The sequence below is a fragment of the Musca autumnalis genome, unplaced genomic scaffold (assembly GCF_047663935.1).
Source record: "Musca autumnalis isolate F117 unplaced genomic scaffold, ASM4766393v1 scaffold_1, whole genome shotgun sequence".
In the NCBI taxonomy this organism is placed as follows: domain Eukaryota; kingdom Metazoa; phylum Arthropoda; class Insecta; order Diptera; family Muscidae; genus Musca; species Musca autumnalis.
In genome coordinates, this window is record NW_027411644.1 from 76475187 (window position 1) to 76496074 (window position 20888).

Here is a 20888-nt window from a genome sequence, read left to right on the forward strand (position 1 = left end):
AATAGTTTCTAGAGAAATTAACTTAACAGAGAATTTTTTAGAGAAAATGTTACTTAACAGAATGTTAGCTAGCAACAATGTTACTTAATAAATCATTTTCTAAAAAAATGTTAGCAGAACTTTTTCTTGAGAAAATATCACTTAACGGAACATTTTCTGGAGAAATTGTTACTTAACAGGAAATTTTCTGGAGAACATTGTACTTAACAGAACACAAAAAATTACTTAACAGAACACAAAAAATTACTTAACGGACCATTTTCTTAGAAAAATGTTACTTAACAGAGCATTTTCATAAAGAAATTATACTTAACAGAGCATTTTCTTTAGAAAATGTTAACTGACAGAAACTTTTCTACATACAGTGTTACTTAACAGAACATTTTCAGGAATATATATCACATAACAGAATATGCTACTTAACAGAAATTTAACAGAACATTCGTCTCCTCTATAAAGACTACCATCAACTCGTCTATAAGAATGACATCCTTTATAAATACTCATGTAAGCTAATCTATAAAGACTAGACGAGTGTCTGTAAAGACTCCCTTCAGTGTGGCTATAAGGACTCGTTTATAAAGACTATCTTCAGCTCGCCTAAAAAATACTCCCTTTTGTGATTCTATAAAGAATCCCTTCGGTGCATTCATATAGTCTGCCAACAGTGCGTCTAAAAAGACTCCCTCCCTAAATATGGAGGATATTTCGGGGCCCATATCTGGGCAAGTAGTCATGATCATAAAGGCTACCCGCTATTACCATTTCCACACGATTCGAGAAATGGCTTCAAATGCAAAAAATTTTAATTTTCTAGAGAAGTGCCTGAAGGAATGGACCGAGAATGCTCATTGTGGATCTGAATGTAATTTAGGAAGCCATTCATTTGGTAAGTATTTTATTATTTTAGCTGGTCACCGTATGATTTTCTTTGAGCTTATGGGTCATAATATTGGAAAGCATGGAGTTACCTATGGAAAAAATTATATCATTGTAGTAAGTATAATAAGGACTACCGTCGATGAAATTTCAAAACCATCTTTGAACAGCCCTTAAACTTTTGAATTTTTGTGAGGAAGGTACCTCAAGTTATTATATCAGTGAACTTGATCATTGCGTCTATAAATGCTTCCTTCAGCTCTTCAATAAAGACTTTCTTCAGCTCGTCTATAAATACTGCCCTTAGGTCGTCTGTAAACTCCATTCTGCTTCTGCATAAGGATTTCCTTCTGTTGTTCTATAATAACCACTTCTTGTCTTCTTCTATTTGCCTCATTTAAGAGGTCTTTAATGTTTCATTCATTTTAAATGAATCTTTGCAATTTTTAAACTCCCAATCTCTCGTTCAAAATGTCATCTATTCGAACATATTTTATTTATTGCAAAATATTTCAAATTGGACATTACATAAAATCACCATAGAATTTTGCGTGAAATCATTTCGACATCATGTCAAAGTATTTCCTAATACAAATCACAACATTTCCAAAACGATCCAAAGAAAAAATAGAAAAAAAAACAATCACCTGCACTTTTAAAGATCAGGCAATAAATAACCTAAAATTTGATAGGAAAACAAGATCTAAGCAAACATAAAAAATACAATTTACAATTGCACTGCTGCATGTTTTCCCTGTGTTCTTCTTGTTTCTTTATTGGATCATAAAATCGTAGTTGAACACCAAGCAAAAAATGAAAAAAAAAAACTTAAACAAAATCATGCCGATAGACAATAACGAAAAGGTTAGCAGTGGTCTAAGGAAATACATGTGGCAGCTGGCGAATGGTCTCTTGAGTACACGGACCTAAATACAACATCAACGCGATTGAATTGATTTGAACTCGCTGAATCAAACGCATATCGTGGTGATCATGGAAAACGCGAAATACAAAAGTCAAAATATATGCCAAACGCTTAATGTGACCACTTGCAGTGTTTTTGTGACAAACTGAAACAACACAACAGGCTTATTTTTGTTGTTGTTGCTGAAGTCATGCCACATATTAGATGAGTGTTTGTTGTGTACAAGTCCGGATTGAAGTACTTGTTCCAAGCACTTAACGATTGTGTCAACGAGCCATATATTCTCGACCATCCGCCTGAGACGTCGTGCGACTTCTTACTGAGTATCCGCGAATTGGTGTTCGCTTTTGTTGTTGTTGTTGCTATTGTTGACATGAAGGAAAAGGTCACGAAGCATAATGACATGATTTTCCATGCGCCACAACCGCGGCGAAGACAATTCCAACCAACAACAAAACTCATAAAATATGTTAAAAGGGGAATTGTGTGTATGCATGTGGAGTGTCCAAATGAACAACAGATGGTCAGATGGTGGACTGTTCCAGATGATATTTATTTTTTGCAGTGTTTGCTATTCATTTGTCACTAAACACGAAACAAAGAAAAGTGTTGAGGTTTTGTGGCAAAATACGAAATGGAGTTATGGATATGGGTAAGTGTTAAGGTCAAGATGTCTTCTTCTGTCTACAGACGATCTCAAGAGGTCTTCTTCTGTCTATAGAAGACTTAAAGAGGTATTTTTCAAATTTAAATTTAAAATTTTTGTGTCTATACAAGATCTTAAGATGTCTTCTTCCATCTATAGAAGACCTCAAGAGGTCTTCTTCTGTCTATCAAAGACATCAAGAGGTCTTCTTCTGTATATAGAAGACCTCAAAATGCCTTCTTCTGTATATAGACGACCTCAAGAGGTTTTCTTCTGTCTACAGAAGACCTCAGGAAACCTTCTTCTGTCTATAGAAGTACTCAGGAGGTCTTCTTGTATATATAGAGGTCTTCTTCTGTCTATAGAAGACCTCAACAAGTTTTCTTCTGTCTATAGAAGACCGAAAAAGGTATACCCCGTCTATAGCGGAGTTCAAGAGGTATTCTTCTGTCTATGGAAGACCTCTAGAGGTCTTCTTCTCTGTCTAAAATACCTCAAGGATTTCTTCTGTATATGGAAGACCTCAAAAGGGTTTCTTCTGCCTATAGAAGACATCAAAAGGTTTTTCCTGTATATAGAAGACATCAAGATGTGTTAATTTCTCTATAGAAGACCTCAAGAGGTGTTCTTCTGTCTTTTGAAGACCTCAAGAGATCCTCTTGTCTGTACAAAATACTTCATGGGGTTTTTCTATCTATAGAACATCTTTTTCTGTCTACAGAAGACCTCATGAGGTCATCTTCCGTCTATAGAAGACCTCAGGAAATCTTCTTCTACCTATAGAGGTCTCCTTTTTTCTATAGAAGACTTCATGAGTTTTTCATCTGTCTATTGAAGAACCCAACAGGTATTCTTCTGCCAGCAGGTGTTCTTCTGTCTAAAAAAGCCTCAAGAGGTCTTCTTCTGTCTATAAAGACCTCACGAGGACTTCTTCTGTCTGTAGAAGGCACTTAAAGGTTTTCTTCTGCCTATAAATGACCCCAGAAGGTCTTCTACTGTCTAAAGAAGACCTCAGGAGGTCTTCTTCTGTCTGTAGAAGAACTCACGAGATCTTCTTATGCCTATAGAAGACCTCAAGAGGTCTTCTTCTACCTATAGAAGTCTTTAAGAGGTCTTTTTGTGTCTACAGAATACCTCAAAAGTTTTTCCTTCGTCTATAGAAGAGCTCAGTAGCTCTACTTCAGCCTGTAGAAGACTTAATGTGATATTCTTCTGCCTATAGAAAGGGTAATATTCTGTCTACAGAACACTTCAAGGGGTCTTCATCTGTCTTAATAAGATCTAAAAAGGTATTTGTATACCCTCAGCATTTATGCTAACGAGGGTATATACACTTTCATACGGGCAAAATGTGCCTCATCGAAATAATGGTTTTAGACGCCAAGTATGTTTGGACGAAATGTGTTTCAGACAATTTGGAGTCGATTGAGCAATGTCCGTCCGTCTGTCAGTCTGGCTGGAGCGCACGATAACTCTCGAACGGATGACCGAATTGGTTCAAATTTTGGCTTTCGTAATATTTTGCCCAAACTTAGTTTATGTTCGAAGATGGGCTATATCGGTTCACTCCTTCCGGTACCTCCCCCACAAAAGTTCGAAAATGTCCGGAAAATTTGTGCGCACCATAACTCTTGTAGGGAGTAACCGATTTGGTCCATACTTTGCACATCGTGAAATGTGTACCAGACTTAGAAAAGGTTTCAATATGGGCTCAATCGGTCTACTCCTTCGGGTACCTCCCACACAAAATTTCGGAAAAGTTCAGTTTAGGGCCATCTCTTGAATCGCGTTGATTTTTACTTTAGCAACTTGTATTCACTGCCCCCATACGACGGTGTAAGTTTCATCCGGGGCAAGTCCATACTTCTTGAGAAAATAGCCTGAAAGGTGCAAAAAAACCCTATGACACCGTGTGAGGTGGTTGGAGCGCAAGATAACTCTAGAACGGATCTGCCGATTCGGTCCAACATTTGGCCTTAGTAATATTTTGTCCAAACATAGTTTAAGTTCGAAGATAAGCCATATCGGTCCACTCCTTCTGGTACCTCCCCCACAAAAGTTCAAAAATGTTCGGAAAATTTTTTCGTACGGTAACTCTTGAAGGGAGTGGCCGAATTGGTCCATACTTTACATATCCTAATATGTCTACCAGATATAGATCAGGTTCAAATATAGACTATATTTGTCCATTCCATCCGGTACCTCCCACACAAAATTTCGGATAAGTTCACTTTAAGACCTGATATCGAATCAATCATTTTTTTTAAGCAACTTGCATTCACTGCTTCAATTACAATGGTAAAAGTTTTTTCAGGGGCAAGTCCATACTTCTTGAGCAAAGAGTCCGAAGGGTGTAAAACCCCATAGGCACCATATGCAGTGGCTGGAGATCCACTTCCATAATGGTCAATGTCGATCCATTCCTTTTAGTATCTCCTCCGCAAAACTTTAGATCTTTAATCCTAATCAACATTTTTGTCGGTTCAAACGCCCAAAATTTTTAAAACCCCCTAAATACATACGTTTTTTGGGAAATAATTGTTTTAATATACACAGGCTGAGGGTATATCTCTGTCGGCAAAGCCGACTGATACTTTTTTATTTGTTCTGTTTATATATGACTTTAATAGGTCTTCTTCTGTACATAGAAAATCCCAAGAGGTCTTCCTTTGTTTACAGAAGACCTCAAGAGAGCTTCTTTTTTGTATATAGAAGATCTCATAATATCTTCTTCTGTTTATAGAAGACCACAAGGGGTCTTCTTCTGTCTAATGAACACCTCAAAAAGTCTTCTTCTGTCTATAGAACACCTCAAGAGGCATTCATCTGTCTATAGAACACCTCAAGAAGTCTTCTTCTGTCTATATAACACCTCAAAAAGACTTCTTCTGTCTACAGAGCTCCTCAAGATGTCTTCTTCAGTCTCTAGAAGACCTCACGAAGCCTTCTTCTGTCTGTAGAAGGCCCTTAAAGGGTTTCTTCTGCCTATAAAAGACCTCAGAAGGTCTTCTACTGTCTAAAGAACACCTCAGAAGGTCTTCGTCTGTCTTAAGAAGACCTCAGAAGGTCTTCGTATGTCTTAAGAAGACCTCAAGAGGTCTTCTTCTGTCTGTAGAAGAACTCACGAGACCTTCTTCTGTCTATAGAAGACCTCAAGAGGTATTCTTCTGCCTATAGAAGTCTTTAAGAGGTCTTTTTCTGTCTACAGAAGATCTAAAGGGGTATTTTTCTGTTTAGAGAAAACCTCAAGACTTTTTCCTTCGTCTATAGAAGACCTCAATAAACCTTCTTCAGTCTATGGAAAGCTTCAGTAGGTCTTCTTTAGTCTATAAAAGTGGTATTCTTCTACCTAAAGAAAGGATAATATTACGTGTACAGAATACCTCAAGAGGTCTTCGTTTGTTCATAGATGATCTCTAGAGGTCTTCTTCTTTATATGGAAAACCCAAAAGGTATTCTTTTGTCTATAGAAGACCTCAAGAGATCTTCTTCTGTCTGTAGAAGAACTCACGATATCTCTTCTTCTGTCTATATTAGACTTCAAGAGATCTTCTTCTGTCCATAGAACACCTCAAGAGGTCTTCTTCTGCCAATAGAGGGCCTGGTGAGATTTTCTTCAGTCTACAAAAGACTTCAAAAGGTATTTTTCTGTCTATAGAAGACCACAAGAGGTCGTATTCAGTTTAAAGAAAATCTCAAAAGTTTTTCCTTCGTCTATAGAAGTCCTCAATAAGTTTTCTTCAGTGTATGGAAGACTTCAGTCGCTCTAATTCGGCCTATAGAAGACTTCAAGTGGTATTCTTCTGCCTATAGAAAGGGTAATATTCTGTCCAGAGAACACCTAAACTGGTCTTCATCTCTTTTAATAAGACCTAAAAAGGTCTTATTCTGTTTATATATGACTTCAAGAGGTCTTCTTCTTTACATAGAAAATCCCAAGAGGTCTTCCCTTGTTTACAGAAGACCTCAAGAGAGCTTCTTTTCTCTCTATAGAAGACCTCATAAGATCTTCTTCTGTTTATAGAAGACACCAAGAGGTTTTCTTCTGTCTAACGAACACCCCAAAAAGTCTTCTTATGTCTATAGAACACCTCAAAAAGTATTCTTCTGTCTATATAACACCTCAAAAAGTCTTTTTCTGTCTACAGAACACCTCAAGAGGTCTTCATCGTTCTTAATAAGACCTAAAATGGTCTTTTTCTGTTTATAGATGACTTCAAGGGGTCTTCTTCCTCTCGATATAGAAAACCTCAAGAGGTCTTATATATGTCTGTAGCTGTGGGATGAGCGGACGACTTATACAATAAATCAAATGTGACTACCAGAACTTTGTGGAAATTATTGGTTGGAATTATTAACCTATCGACTTGCACTTTCGGTGGGAGCTTCAGAAGGAAGAACTCGACTAATGACACTAATGTTATCAACGGTGGTACCTGACGCCATGCGCCGGCATACAATCCCGATTACGTAATTATAAATACTCGCTTCGCTTCCGCTTCCTATAAAGACTACCCTCTGTTCCCTACAAAAACTCCCTTATGGTCGTGTATAAAACTTCCTTCTGGTTGTCTATAAGTACTGCCGTTTGATCGACTCCCTTCTGGTCACCTATAAATACTACCTTATGGTAACCTACAAGAGATTTGTTCCTTTACGTTAAAGTTCTTCAAGTTTTACCAGTTTTACCATTTTTAACTCGGAAAGCGTTCCTTAACCCTAAAAAGTAGTAAAACTGGAAGCAATTTTTAAGAGAGTGAGAGAGGAGAGAGATCAAAAATGGCTTTCTCTTTTAATACTTTCTGCTCGACAAATTTCGTTGTGTAAAAAGTGGAAAATCTGTCAAACTGCTGATTTGACATTTATCTGACAATTAAGGCAAAAGGAAAAAAAGAAAACTACGAGCTTTGTCAAATCAAAATAAAAAGAAATAAAATAAAAAAATAAAAAATTAAACCAGTGAAATAAAAAATAAAAAACAGTGAAATTTATTTTGTTTGTTATTTTTTTAACAGCCATGTTTGTTTGAGATTGCTGCCAGATCTACTATTTTTCCGTTTCTTTACTTTTGTGCAAAACTTGTTACGTAAGAGCAATTTTCACAGTTTTCTGAGAGAAGAGAGAACTTCTATCTTTTGCTACTTTTACTATCAAAAAAGAAAAGGAACAAAGCTAAAGACTTTCCCTCTGGTCGCCTAAAAAGACTTCCTTTTGGTCCCCTATAAATATTCCTTCAAACCGACTATAAATACTACGCAGAGTGGTCTATAAATACTCCCTTCTGATGATCTATAAAGACTTTCTTCTAGTTACATATAAGAGCACCCCTTTGGTCGCATATAAATACACCCTTCTGGTCTCCAATAAAGATTACCTTCTGGTCACCTTTTAATAAATGGTTTTAAATGGTTGAATATAAAGACTAATTCTGGTCGCATATAAAGTCTCCTTTCTGGCTACTTCTATCGATTGCCTTCTGGTCGCCTATAGAGACTCCTTGTGGTTGCATACGAATACTCCGTTCTGCTCGTCCATAAAGACTTCCTTCACGTCACCTATAAGGACTTTCTTCTTTCGTCTGTAAAGACACCCTACTGGTCACTTTTAACGAAACAATTTGGTTACCTATAGAGACTACTTCTAGTTACCTATAAAGGCTTCCTTCTTTTATAAAGTCTGTAAAGACTGCTTTCAGTTGTTGTATAAAGACTTTCTTTTGCCTCCCTCATGTACGTCTATAAAAACTACCTTATGCTCGTATATAAATACTCCATAGAAATCTATAAAGACACAATTTTGTTGAGCTATAAAGACTCCGTTCAGCTCTTCTATAAGGACTGCCTCCTGTTAGTCTATAAAGACTCCCTTCTGAATGTCTATAAGACTCCCTTTTTGAGCTCTAATGCCCCTATTTTGCTAGATTATAAGACTGTCTACGGACGCCTAAAAATACTCCACTCTGATCGCCTTAAAAAAACTAGCTTTGCAAGATTTCCTCCCTATATAAATATATAAATATTTTGCCCGTTCCTCAACAGTCCTTATTCGATCTCAATACTTCGATTATGCAAAAAATCTCTCTATATGTTTGTCATTGTTTTTTTTTTTTTGTCTCTAAACGACTTTTATAATTTAATTTATTTGCCATCAGTACGAAGTTGACATGTCTTTCCATTCATTCATGCCACCACCAAATGTTGGAATCTCTATAAAAAGTAATCCTCTCGAGATCGGTTTGACAAGCATTTTAATGAGCATAACATCCTCCCCGCTCCTCTACATGGTTACTGATCGAAATTATGGCAGGCTGCAGCATCAATGAATGACTTGGAGAGAAGAATTCACCCGCAACATTCGATTTCAATAGCAAAACAATGATGAAGACATATCGTCATCTTCTTCGATAGCAAAAAAGAGGTTATGAGCCAAAGATGTAAATCAATGACAATTACAAGACAATTGAAAGTGATTGTAGTTGTTGTTGTTCTTTGTGTTTAATATAAACAATAAATTATGGGATTTTTTTCTCTCTCTTTAAAATTTGCCACATATTTCCTCATGTCTTTGAAAATGTCCATTGTTTTGCTGCATATCCACCACTGACCCATTGGCCAAATTATTTTCCAATTGAAGAATTGTATAATCACCAAATTGTTTAGTGTAATTTTAGGAATAAAAGAGGTAGAAGAAGAAAAAAATTGGGAAAACTTGTTCAAAGCCCTTACTTAGCGTTTTATTTATGTGTGTGTGCTGAAAAGTAACCTTTTGCTATTTAGCCGTCTCAGCTTCAGCTTGGTGTGTTTTATTTCATGTTTACTTTCAGTATAATAAAGGTGGAGGTGGGTATTTTTGTATCGTATTGGTCTTTAAGGAAAATCCCTAAAGTGTACAAAGAGTTGGTAGTTGTTGCTGTTTTTCCTTGCCAGCAATGGCATATTAAATTGGCTATTATTTTTTTTCTCGGATAGCCGAAACCATATGGGGTAGACACAGTGTGGAGAAATAGAGGAAAATGTGGCTTTTACTGAGCAAACAAAAGAACTGCTACAAAGCCTTCCTTAAAAAACTTACTTCAGGCAATAAATACTGTCATCCGGTAGTCTATAAAGATTCACTTCTGGTTATATACAAGAACTGCTTTTGGTCGCAAATGAAGACTATCTTCTGATCATATATGACGTCTATAAAGACTCCCTTCTGTTCGTCTATAAAGGCCCCCTTCTGGTCGTCTCTAAAAACTCCCCTCTGGTCGTCTCTAAAAACTCCCCTCTGGTCGTCTATAAAAACTCCCTACTGGTCATCTATAAAGGTTCCCCTATGGTCATATATAAAGACTCCTTCTGGTCGACAATAAAAACTTCTTCTGGTCGACAACAAAAACTTCTTCTTGTTACCTACAAAGACTGCCTATTGAGTCGTCTATAAAGACTCCTTCTGGTCGACAACAAAAACTTCTTCTGGTCACCTACAAAGACAGAAGATTGTCTATAAAGACCCCCTTCTGGTCGCCTATCAATATTCCTTCTAACACTTCCTTCTTGTCGTCTATAAATACTCCCTACTGAAACTCTATAAAGAACCCCTTCTGGTTGCCTATTAAGACTCCTTCTTGTTGCCTATAAAGACTCCCATATGGTTGCCTATACAGACTCTCTTCTTGTCGCCTATAAAAACTCCCTTTTGATCGCCTATAAAAACCAACTTCTGGTCGCTTAAAAGTACAGCATTATGGTCAACAATAAATACTCCCTTTTGGTCGCCTATAACGTTATCCTTCTGTCGGTCTATAAAAACTCCCATCTGATCTCCTATAAAGACTTCCTTCTGGTCGCCTATAAAGGCACCCTTCTGGTCGCCTACATAGATTCCTTCTGGTCGCCTATAAAAACTATCTACTGGTCGTCTACAAAGAATCCCTTCTTCTCGCCTTTAAAGGCTCCTTCTGGCCGCCTATAAAGACTCCATTCTGGCCCCCTATAAAACTCTCTTCTAGTCGCTTATAAGTACACCCTTCTGGTCTCAAATAAGGACACCCTTCTGTTCACCTATAAAGACTCCCTTCTGGTCGTATTTAAAGACTCTTTTCGTGTCGTACAAAGACTCTTTCTGGTCGCTATAAAGACCCCCTTCTGGTCGTTTATAAAGACTCCCTTCTGGTCGTCTATAAAGACTCCCTTCTGGTCGTCTATAAAGACTCCCTTCTGGTCGTCTATACAGACTCTATTCTGGTCGCCTATAAAAACTCCCTTCTGGTTTCCTTAAAGACTTCCTTCGTGTCGTCTACCAAGACTCTTTCTGGTCATCTACCCAGACTCTTCCTGGTCGCCTAAGAGGACACCCTTCTGGTCGCCTACATAGATTCCTTCTGGTCGCCTATAAAAACTCCCTACTGGTCGTCTTCTTTTCGCCTTTAAAGGATCCTTCTGGTCGTCTATAAAGACTCCCTTCTGGTCGTCTATAAAGACTCAATTCTGGTCGTCTATAAACACTCCCTTCTGGTCGTCTATAAAGACTCCCTTCTGGTTGTCTATAAATACTCCCTTCTGGTCGTCTATAAAGACTCCCTACTGCTTGTCTATAAAGACTCCCTACTGGTCGTCTTTTTTCGCCTTTAAAGGGTCCTTCTGGTCGTCTATAAATACTCCCTTCTGGTCGTCTATAAAGACACCCTTCTGGTTGTCTATAAAGACTCCATTCTGGTCGCCTATAAAACTTCCTTCTAGATGCTTATAAGTACACCCTTCTGGTCTCCAACAATGACACCCTTCTGTTCGCCTATAAAGACTCCCTTCCTGTCCTTTACCAAGACTCTTTCTGGTCGCCTTTAAGGACACCCTTCTGGTCGTCTATAAAGACTCCCTTCTGGTCGTCTATAAAGACTCCCTTCTGGTCGTCTATAAAGACTCCCTTCTGGTCGTCTATAAAGACTCCCTTTTGGTCGTCTATAAAGACTCCTTTCTGGTAGTCTATAAAGACTCCTTTCTGGTAGTCTATAAAGACTCCCTTCTGGTAGTCTATAAAGACTCCCTTCTGGTTGTCTATAAAGACTCCTCTTTGGTCGTCTATAAAGACTCCTTTCTTGTAGTCTATAAAGACTCCTTTCTGGTAGTCTATAAAGACTCCCTACTGCTTGTCTATAAAGACTCCCTACTGGTCGTCTTTTTTCGCCTTTAAAGGGTCCTTCTGGTCGTCTATAAATACTCCCTTCTGGTCGTCTATAAAGACACCCTTCTGGTCGTCTAAAGACTCCCTTCTGCTCGTCTATAAAGACTCGCTTCTGCTCGTCTATAAAGACTCACTTCTGCTCGTCTATAAAGACTCCCTACTGGTCGTCTTTTTTCGCCTTTAAAGGATCCTTCTGGTCGTCTATAAATACAACCTTCTGGTCGTCTATAAAGACTCCCTTCTGGTCGTCTATAAAGACTCCCTTTTGGTCGTCTATAAAGACTCCTTTCTGGTAGTCTATAAAGACTCCTTTCTGGTAGTCTATAAAGACTCCCTTCTGGTAGTCTATAAAGACTCCCTTCTGGTTGTCTATAAAGACTCCTCTTTGGTCGTCTATAAAGACTCCTTTCTTGTAGTCTATAAAGACTCCTTTCTGGTAGTCTATAAAGACTCCCTACTGCTTGTCTATAAAGACTCCCTACTGGTCGTCTTTTTTCGCCTTTAAAGGGTCCTTCTGGTCGTCTATAAAAACTCCATTCTGGTCGCCTATAAAACTTCCTTCTAGATGCTTATAAGTACACCCTTCTGGTCTCCAACAAGGACACCCTTCTGTTCGCCTATAAAGACTCCCTTCCTGTCCTTTACCAAGACTCTTTCTGGTCGTCTATAAAGACGCCCTTCTGGTCGTCTATAAAGACGCCCTTCTGGTCGTCTATAAAGACTCCCTTCTGTAGGCCTATTCTGTAACTTTTAACAACTATCGATATTGTTTAAACTTCTTTTGTTATAATTTTGATTTTTCAAAATAGTCTGGCTTAATCCCTTTTGTTGTTTTAATATTTAAAACAACGAGTTTATTAGTGGAGAAGGTTTGGCATTGTTCGCCAAGGGGTAAGGCAAGGAAGACTAGTTTCGATCCACGCCACTGGATCTCATCAGTTCCCTTTGTTTCTTGTTTGTGGATATTCTCCACCGAAGTTATTTTTCAATAACTTCTTCAACAAGGAACTTTTTATACCCAAACATCAATCGTCAGCTCGAAGTATAAACGTAAACAAAGAAAACCCTTCAATGAGAAGTTTTTCTTTGGTAACCTAACACAACTCCGACGAAAGTGTTTACGAAACAAAGCAAACCTTCTTCCACTCGTATGTGTCGTTGATTTTTCAACAAATGCGTTTACGTTTATACTTCGAGCTGACGATTGATGTTTGGGTATAAAAAGTTCCTTGTTGAAGAAGTTATTGAAAAATAACTTCGGTGGAGAATATCCACAAACAAGAAACAAAGGGAACTGATGAGATCCAGTGGCGTGGATCGAAACTAGTCTTCCTTGCCTTACCCCTTGGCGAACAATGCCAAACCTTCTCCACTAATAAACTCGTTGTTTTAAATATTAAAACAACAAAAGGGATTAAGCCAGACTATTTTGAAAAATCAAAATTGTAACAGCTATCCCAATTAAATAAACGCCACCAATGTTCTACTTCTTTTGTTATTGTAACAAAAATAAAACAAACAAATGAAATTGTTGTAAAATAAACAATGAGTAAAGTTGTTAAAAAGTTAGAGAATAGGCCCCCTGGTCGTCTATAAAGACTCCCTACTGGTCGTCTACAAAGACTCCCTGCTGGTCGTCTACAAAGACTCCCTGCTGGTCGTCTACAAAGACTCCCTACTGGTCGTCTTCTTTTCGCCTTTAAAGGATCCTTCTGCTCGTCTATAAAGACTCCCTTTTGGTCGTCTATAAAGACTCCCTTCTGGTCGTCTATAAAGACTCCATTCTGGCCATCTATAAAGACTCCCTTCTGGTCGCCTATAAAAACTCCCTACTGGTCGTCTTCCTTTCGCCTTTAAAGGATCCATCTGGTCGTCTATAAAGACTCCCTTCTGGTCATCTATAAAGACTCCCTTCTGGTAGTCTATAAAGACTCTCTTCTGGTCGTCTATAAAGACTCCCTTCTGGTCGTCTATAAAGACTCCCTTCTGCTCGTCTATAAGGACTCCCTACTGGTCGTCTTCTTTTCGCCTTTAAAGGATACTTCTGGTCGTTTATAAATACTCCCTTCTGGTGGTCTATAAAGACTCCAATCTGGTCGCCTATAAAACTCTAGACGCTTATAAGTACACCCTTCTGGTCTCCAATAAGGACACCTTTCTGTTCGCCTATAAAGAATCCCTTCCTGCCGTCTAGCAAGACTCTTTCTATAAGGACACCCTTCTGGTCGCTTACATAGATTCCTTCTGATCGCCTGTAAAAACTCCCTACTGGTCGCCTATAAAAACTCCCTACTGGTCGTCTACAAAGACTCCCTACTGGACGTCTATAAAGAATCCCATCTTTTCCCTTTAAATGATCCTTCTGGTCGCCTATAAATACTCCTTCTGGTTGCCTATAAAGACTCACCTGTGATTGCCTATACAGACTACCTTCTGGTCGCCTATAAAGACTCCCTTCTGGTCGCCTATAAAACTCCCTTCTAGTCGCTTATAAGTACACCCTTCTGGTCTCCAATAAGGACAACCTTCTGGTCGTCTATAAAAACTCATTTCTGGTCGTCTATAAAAACTCCCTTCTGGTCGTCTATAAAGACTACCTTCTGGTTGTCTATAAAGACTACCTTTTTGTCGTCCACCAATACTCTTTCTAGTTGCCTATAAAGACTACCATCTGGTTGTCTATATAGTCTCCCTTCTGGTAGTCTTTAAAGACCCCCTTCGTGTCGTCTATCAAGACTCTTTCTGGTCGTTTATAAAGACTCCCTTCTGGTCGTCTATAAAGACTCCCTTCTGGTCGTTTATAAAGACTCCCTTCTGGTCGTCTATAAAGACTACCTTCTGGTCGTCTATAAAGACTACCTTCTGGTTGTCTGTAAAAACTCCCTGTTTGTCGTCTACCAATACTCTTTCTAGTTGCCTATAAAGCAGGCCTGCTCAGACACATACAAACACATTTTGTAATTGTGTTGGTTTTGAAATACACAAATTTCAATTTTCCTTTGTCTCTCTGTATACTGTGAGAAATATCGTAACAGTTTTTTTTTTTATTTTATATTTCAAAATATAGAGTAGAATAATTATTTTATTTTGACCAAATGTGACTGTTGATGTTATAATTTGTTGCAAATCAAGTTCGTGACAAACCAAAGTGCGTTGACAAACCAAACACTCTAATTTGCCGTAAAAATTTTAGGCAAATAAAAATTCGTATTCAGTATCTTCATTCATTTTTTCAGTGTACGCATATAAATTCATACACAAATTCGAAAACAGAACCTTCCTCATTGAATGTTCAATAGAGACTGATTTTTAATTTTGAAAATATTCAAAACAAAAACAAAAGCTCTCTTTTTAAATTGTGTGTGTGAGAAAATTGACACACACCGACAGCTCAGGTGCGCACCTTGAGCAGGCCTGCTATAAAGACTACAAAGATTCCCTTGTGGTCGTTTATAAGAACTTCCTCTGGTCGTCTTTAAAGACCTTCTCCTGGTCGTCTTTAAAGACCTTCTTCTGTGCGCCCTTCTTGTCTCTTATAAGGTCACCCTTTCGGTCTCGTTTAAATACTCCCTTTTGATCGCCTATTAGGACTCCCTTCTTATCGCTTACAAAAACTCTCTTCCTAGTTTAAAAAAAAAACTAAGTCCATTTCGCCACACTGTTCCTTTAAGTGTCACTATGTATTTCTATCTGTCTGTCCTTATGGTTTTCTTCTTAAAGATTTGTTACTTAAATTAGCTCATTGTTTACCATTCCGCATACCACTCCAAACCAAGTGGCCAAATGTCTAGTTTTGGTGGTAAATCGATTGTTAGTTAAGAAAATCAAAAACAACACCAAAAACAAGAACAAAAAATAAAAAACATAATAGCATACCGCCGTACTCTAGCAGCTAGCTAGTAATGCTATCCCCATCGCTACATGCTCCTCTTGCCAATAAACACTCCATAGTTAAGCGGGAAATTTTGACTTTATGTTGGTTATTGAAGCTGCATGTGAAGCTGGCGACATTTAGCGACGACAAATCAACAACAAAAACAACTGCAAGAAAACTTCATAGCAAATCAAAAGCCACATAAAGTTTGAAAAACAAAAAAAAAAACGAAGCAACAACAAAAAGAGCGTTTTTTGTCTTTGGGGTTCCTGAACAGCTTCTAAACGACCAACGTTGACTATAAAAGTTAAGAACTGTCAGGGCTTGAGCCTCAGTTAATTTTTTAAACTTTTTCGTTTCCATTGAGAACAGCGCGAACAACGGATAGTGAGTGTGTAAACGAACGACCATTTGTTTGTTGTTATTGTTGCTGTCGCAGTTATCTGAATAAATAATTATTTTTGAAAAGGATCCCAGAAAAGTTGCTGTAACAGGCACAGAGATTTGTGAATTTGTGCGTACGATCGGAAAGAAGATTGTTGTAACATATCCTTGTGATATGTTAATGTTAAAGGTGTGTGTGTGTAAATGTTGGTATAAGCAAAGAAAAATGAGAGGCTTCGTAAAAGTCATAAAGGATTTTACATTGACAGTATAAGAGATCAGAGGTAATCTGTGAAGTGATTGAAGGCTCTTTATAGACAAACTGTGAGAAACTATTAACTGACAAGCTGTGAAAGGGATCTTTATAAAAGTGATGCGGATGTCTTTATACGCAAACGGAATAAGTCTTTATAGGTGATCAGGAGGAAGTTTTTTATGGATGTCCAGAATGGAGTTTTAATAGGAGTTTGTATAGGTGAGCAGAAAGGTTTTTTTTAGGTGACCAGAAGGGAGTCTTTATAGGCAATCCGAAGAGGGGGATTTATACGCGACCAGAATGGAGTTTTTATAGAAGTCCAGAAAGGAGTCTTAATAGATGACCAGAAGGGAGTTTTTATAGGTGACCAGAAGGGAGTCTTTATAGGCTACGGAAGGGATGTTTACAGGTGAGCAGAAAAGTATAGTTATAGGTGACCAGAAGGGAATCTTAATTGGCAAGAAGAATGGAGTTGTTATACGTGACCAGAAGGGAGTCTGTATAGGCGACCAGAAGGTAGTTTTTAAAGGTAACCAGAAGTGAGTTTTTATAGGCAACAATAAGGGAGTTTATATATGCGACCAGAAGGGAGTCTTTATACGAGGACAGAAGGTAGTCTTAATAGGCTTTTATAGGTGATCAGAATGGAGTCTTAATAGGCTACAGAAGGGATATTTATAGGTGACCAGAAATGTTTCTTTATAGGTTAACAGAAGGATGGATTTATAGACGAATAGAAGGGAGCCTTATAGGGGAACAGAAAGGAGACTTTATAGGCGACACGAAGAAAGTTTTTATAGGTGACCCGTAGGAGACTTTGTAGGCATCCAGAAGGGTGCCTTTGTAGGCGATCAGAATGGAGTTTTTACAGGCGACTAGAAGGGACGTTTGAAGCTCGTTATAGACGATCACGATGGGAGTCTACACAGGCGTCCAGAAAATAGTTTTTATAGGCAACAAGCAGGTAGTCTTTTAAGGCGATTAGAAGGGAGTTTTCTATAGGTGACCAGAAAGTAATCTTTTTTTTTTGAGCTGATGGGAGAAAGAAGCTTTTATAAACAATCAGAAGATAAGATGCAGGCGACCCAAAGGGACTCCTTATAGACGTCCAGAAGAGAGCCTTTTTAGGCGACCAGTGGGGAGTCTTTTTAGGCGAGCAGTAGGGAAGTTTTATAGGCTACCAGAACAGAGGTTTTTTAGGTGGCCCATGTCATTTTATGCAACCTGAAGGCTGTCTTGTTAGGCGACCAGAATGGATTTTTTATTGGTGGCCAGAAGGAAGACTCAATAGGAAACAAAAATTGAGCCTTTATAGGCCAACGGAAGGGAATTTTTATAGGCGACCAGGAAGGATGTCTTAAATGCGACCAGAAAGGAGCCTTTTAGGCAAACAGTACAGTCCTTATAGGCGACCAGAAAGGATTATATAAATCACCAGAAGTGATTGAATATAGCCGACGAAAAGGAAGTCACTGCAGGCGACCAGGAGGCGAACAGTGCAGTCTTTATAGGCGACCAAAAGGTGGATTTTATAGACTACTAGATGAGAGTCTTTACAGTCAACCAGTAGGAAGTCTTTATAGGGGCCCAGATGGGAGTTTTCACAGACGGGCTAATGGGAGTTTTTTAGTTTTAGAAGGAAGTCTTTATAAGCGACCAGAAGGAAGACTTTGCAGGCGAACAGATAGAAGTTTTTATAGGAGACCAGAAGGGAGACTTTATAGGCGACTAGATGGGAATTTTTTTGGGTGCCACCGTGGTGCAATGGTATACACACCCGCCTTGCACGCTGAAGGTCGTGCGTTAGATTCCCCGACCAGGCAACATCATACAGTTTTCAACTGTGGCAAAATACCCCTCAGTAATGTTGGCGACAGTTCCTGAGTATTTCAGCAATGTAAAACTTCTCTACAAGTGGTGTCAAGCCGTTCGGACTCGGCTATAAACAGTAGGTCCCATATCATTGAGCTAATATGAATCGGGGTGCACTCATTGATATGAGAGAAGTCTTCCCTGTCCCATCTGGGATGTTTGTGGAACAATTATAGATGGGAATTTTTTAGGCGACCATAAGACAGTTTTTATAACCAACTCTTTATAGATGACCAGAAGGGAATAATTGGTGGCGACCAGAATGTAGTCTTTTAATTGAATAGTAAGTAGTCGTTAGCCTTTGTAGTTTTTATAGGCGACCAAAATATATCCCCTATTACGACTATTTCGGGACAAGTTTTTACATGATAACATACGAATTAAGTATCTGATTCGGCCGAAATAATGTACAAAATTTATTTCAAACGTACATCACCTCTACATACCTGCTAGTCAGATATATGGGTAAAATTATATAGGGCACGTGACGTGGTAATGTCAGTCACAGCAGCACATTAACTCTCTAGCGTATCAAAAAAAACAACCTTGTCATAATTCACTTACAGTTAAGAATTTCTATAAAATTGTCTGTGGTTAGAAGTGGCGCCCAACGCGGGGCTCTTCATTGCTATGAGAAATTAAAAATTATGCAAAAAATAAAAAAACCTCCCAGAAGAGACAATGTAGACTTCTCTCATATCAATGAGAGATTCGTATAAGCTCAATGATATGGGACCTAGTGTTTATCGCCGAGTGCGAACGGCTTATCTTAAGACACTACTTGCAGAGAAGTTTACATGTTTCCATGTGGTTAAAATCCTCTCTTTCATCGTTTCAGATACTCTTTGTGGCAGCATTTCTAGCCCTATGTGAGTGTGGTGTTGTGGGACCATATCCAGGGCCATTGCATTATGGACACTATGGTCCTTACGGACCTTACGGACCGGGTCCAGCACCACATGTAGCACCAGGTAAGTTTATTTTATAGATAATTTCATTCTTCTTCATTATAAACAATCTAAATATTATTTTATTTTAATAAAAATTTTCAATTTCCTTTCAGCTCCCAAACCCGCCGCTCCCGAACCCTATGACCCCGCACCGAAATACAGTTTCGGTTATGATATACAAGATGGCTATACGGGGGATTTGAAGAGTCAACACGAGACCCGTCATGGCGATGTTGTGAAAGGTAGCTATTCCGTTGTTGATCCTGATGGTACAAAACGCACCGTAGATTATACCGCCGATCCACATAATGGTTTTAATGCTGTGGTACGCAAAGAACCATTAGCCTATAAGGCTCATGCTCCAGTGGCTGTTCCTGTTGAACCGTTAGCACATGTTGCACCAGTACCACCGGCACCACCATTACCTCCAGTACCGAAATTAGCACATGCCCCGGCACCAGCCCCAGCACCAGCTCCACTGCCAGCCCTATATCATGGTTATGCTCCATATCCAGCTGAGGGACCTCATTATGGACCACACTATGGTGGTGGACCACATTATGGTGGACCATATCACAAGTGATTGAATTGAAATGCTCACTAAAAAAGGCTTTGTGTGAAAAAATTTCCTGATGTGTTTTTTAAACAGCATACGGCGACATAACTTTCCATTTTTTAAATATTTATTTTCCATTACCTTTACAACAGTATCCTTTCGAAGAATCTTTTCTGTGATTTTATTGTACTGTGTATCTTGTATATTTATTGAATTTATACTTACTCTCTAAACTTCCCTCGACTAGACTTTTACTTAGTTCTTTGCCATTTCCGTATTTTCTCACAACTTTTCTCTGTTATTGTTTTCTGCCCTTATAGTATTTGTTGCATACTGAAAATATGGTTCATTCAGTCCAGTGTTAAGTTTTATAATATTTGTCCTAATTTCAAATCTCTACACACCTACTTTAATGTGTTTTCAATCTGCCTTTAATTCCTTAATTTTTTAATATGTAATTTTATTTAAATATGATTTTAATTTTTTTATATTTTTAATCATAAAATAAAGACAATGTGTGTGTTGTTGTTTTACAGAAAGAAACAAATATTTATTTAACTGTACAAAAAAAAAACAATAATTGGAGGGTGGGCTTATATGTACTATGATTATAAAAATAAATAGCATTTTCGTAGGTTGCAAAATAAGTTTTGGAAATTAACAATGTACATTTTAGACGTTTGTGCGGGTAGTATCAGATACAGTGGGCCAAATAATTTCACTGACAAGCCATCACAAAAATTTACGAAAAGTTGACCTGTGTTTCTTGAACATTCGAGCCATTATCGAGAGAAGTATGGAGTATAAAATTAAAGCGTTGTAATAAAGACCACAAAGACTACTAAAAACATAAGAGCGAGAGGTGTATGAATGTCAATGACAGTCACTCCTTTCCATAGTTGTCGTGCTCATTAATCATTTAAGTTGGTTCTAGCAGGATTTTTTGGAGCTACGAAAGATGCGTATAAATATTTCATATTTTAATTTTTTATACTTTATATATAATCTATATTAATAAAAGAGAAAATTGATTGACTCACTGACTGACGGACTGACTGACTTTATGATTCATCAACGACCAGACGAAACGGCTGAAGCTAGAATCTTGAAATTTTGGTTGAGGGCCAGTCCTGGTCCGAAGGTGTCAGATAAGGCTGGGTTTTTGGAAATTCGTACGGGAACGGTACGAAAAGTACTAAAAAGTACTAAATATGGTACAGTTTGTATTTGACGAACCGGTAGAGTTAGAACTTTGTAATTTGGAATGAGGGCCACTGATGGAGTGTATGATAGATGTACCAACGCACAGTGTCCGATTTTCCAAAAAACCTGGCCAAAAATCGAAAAAAAATTTATCAATTTACACTAAAAGGGTCAGATT

The 20888-nt window shown here is 38.2% G+C and overlaps 1 protein-coding gene across 1 annotated transcript; it reads left to right on the plus strand.

Annotated features, from left to right (window-relative positions):
- The first annotated feature begins 15807 nt into the window (after positions 1–15807).
- Positions 15808–20054, plus strand: Cpr92A (Cuticular protein 92A). The gene is made up of 3 exons (XM_073982242.1): positions 15808–16063; positions 18840–18972; positions 19065–20054. The coding sequence occupies exons 1-3, from the start codon at positions 16049–16051 to the stop codon at positions 19532–19534; spliced, it is 618 nt and encodes a 205-aa protein (XP_073838343.1). The 5' UTR covers positions 15808–16048; the 3' UTR covers positions 19535–20054.
- The last annotated feature ends 834 nt before the right edge of the window (positions 20055–20888 follow it).

What these genes read in the sequence shown, in the direction of transcription:
- Cpr92A (XM_073982242.1), top strand. An exon ending in AGCACCACATGTAGCACCAG is followed by an intron (nt 18,973 to 19,064) that starts GTAAGTTTATTT and finishes ATTTCCTTTCAG; the next exon opens with CTCCCAAACCCGCCGCTCCC.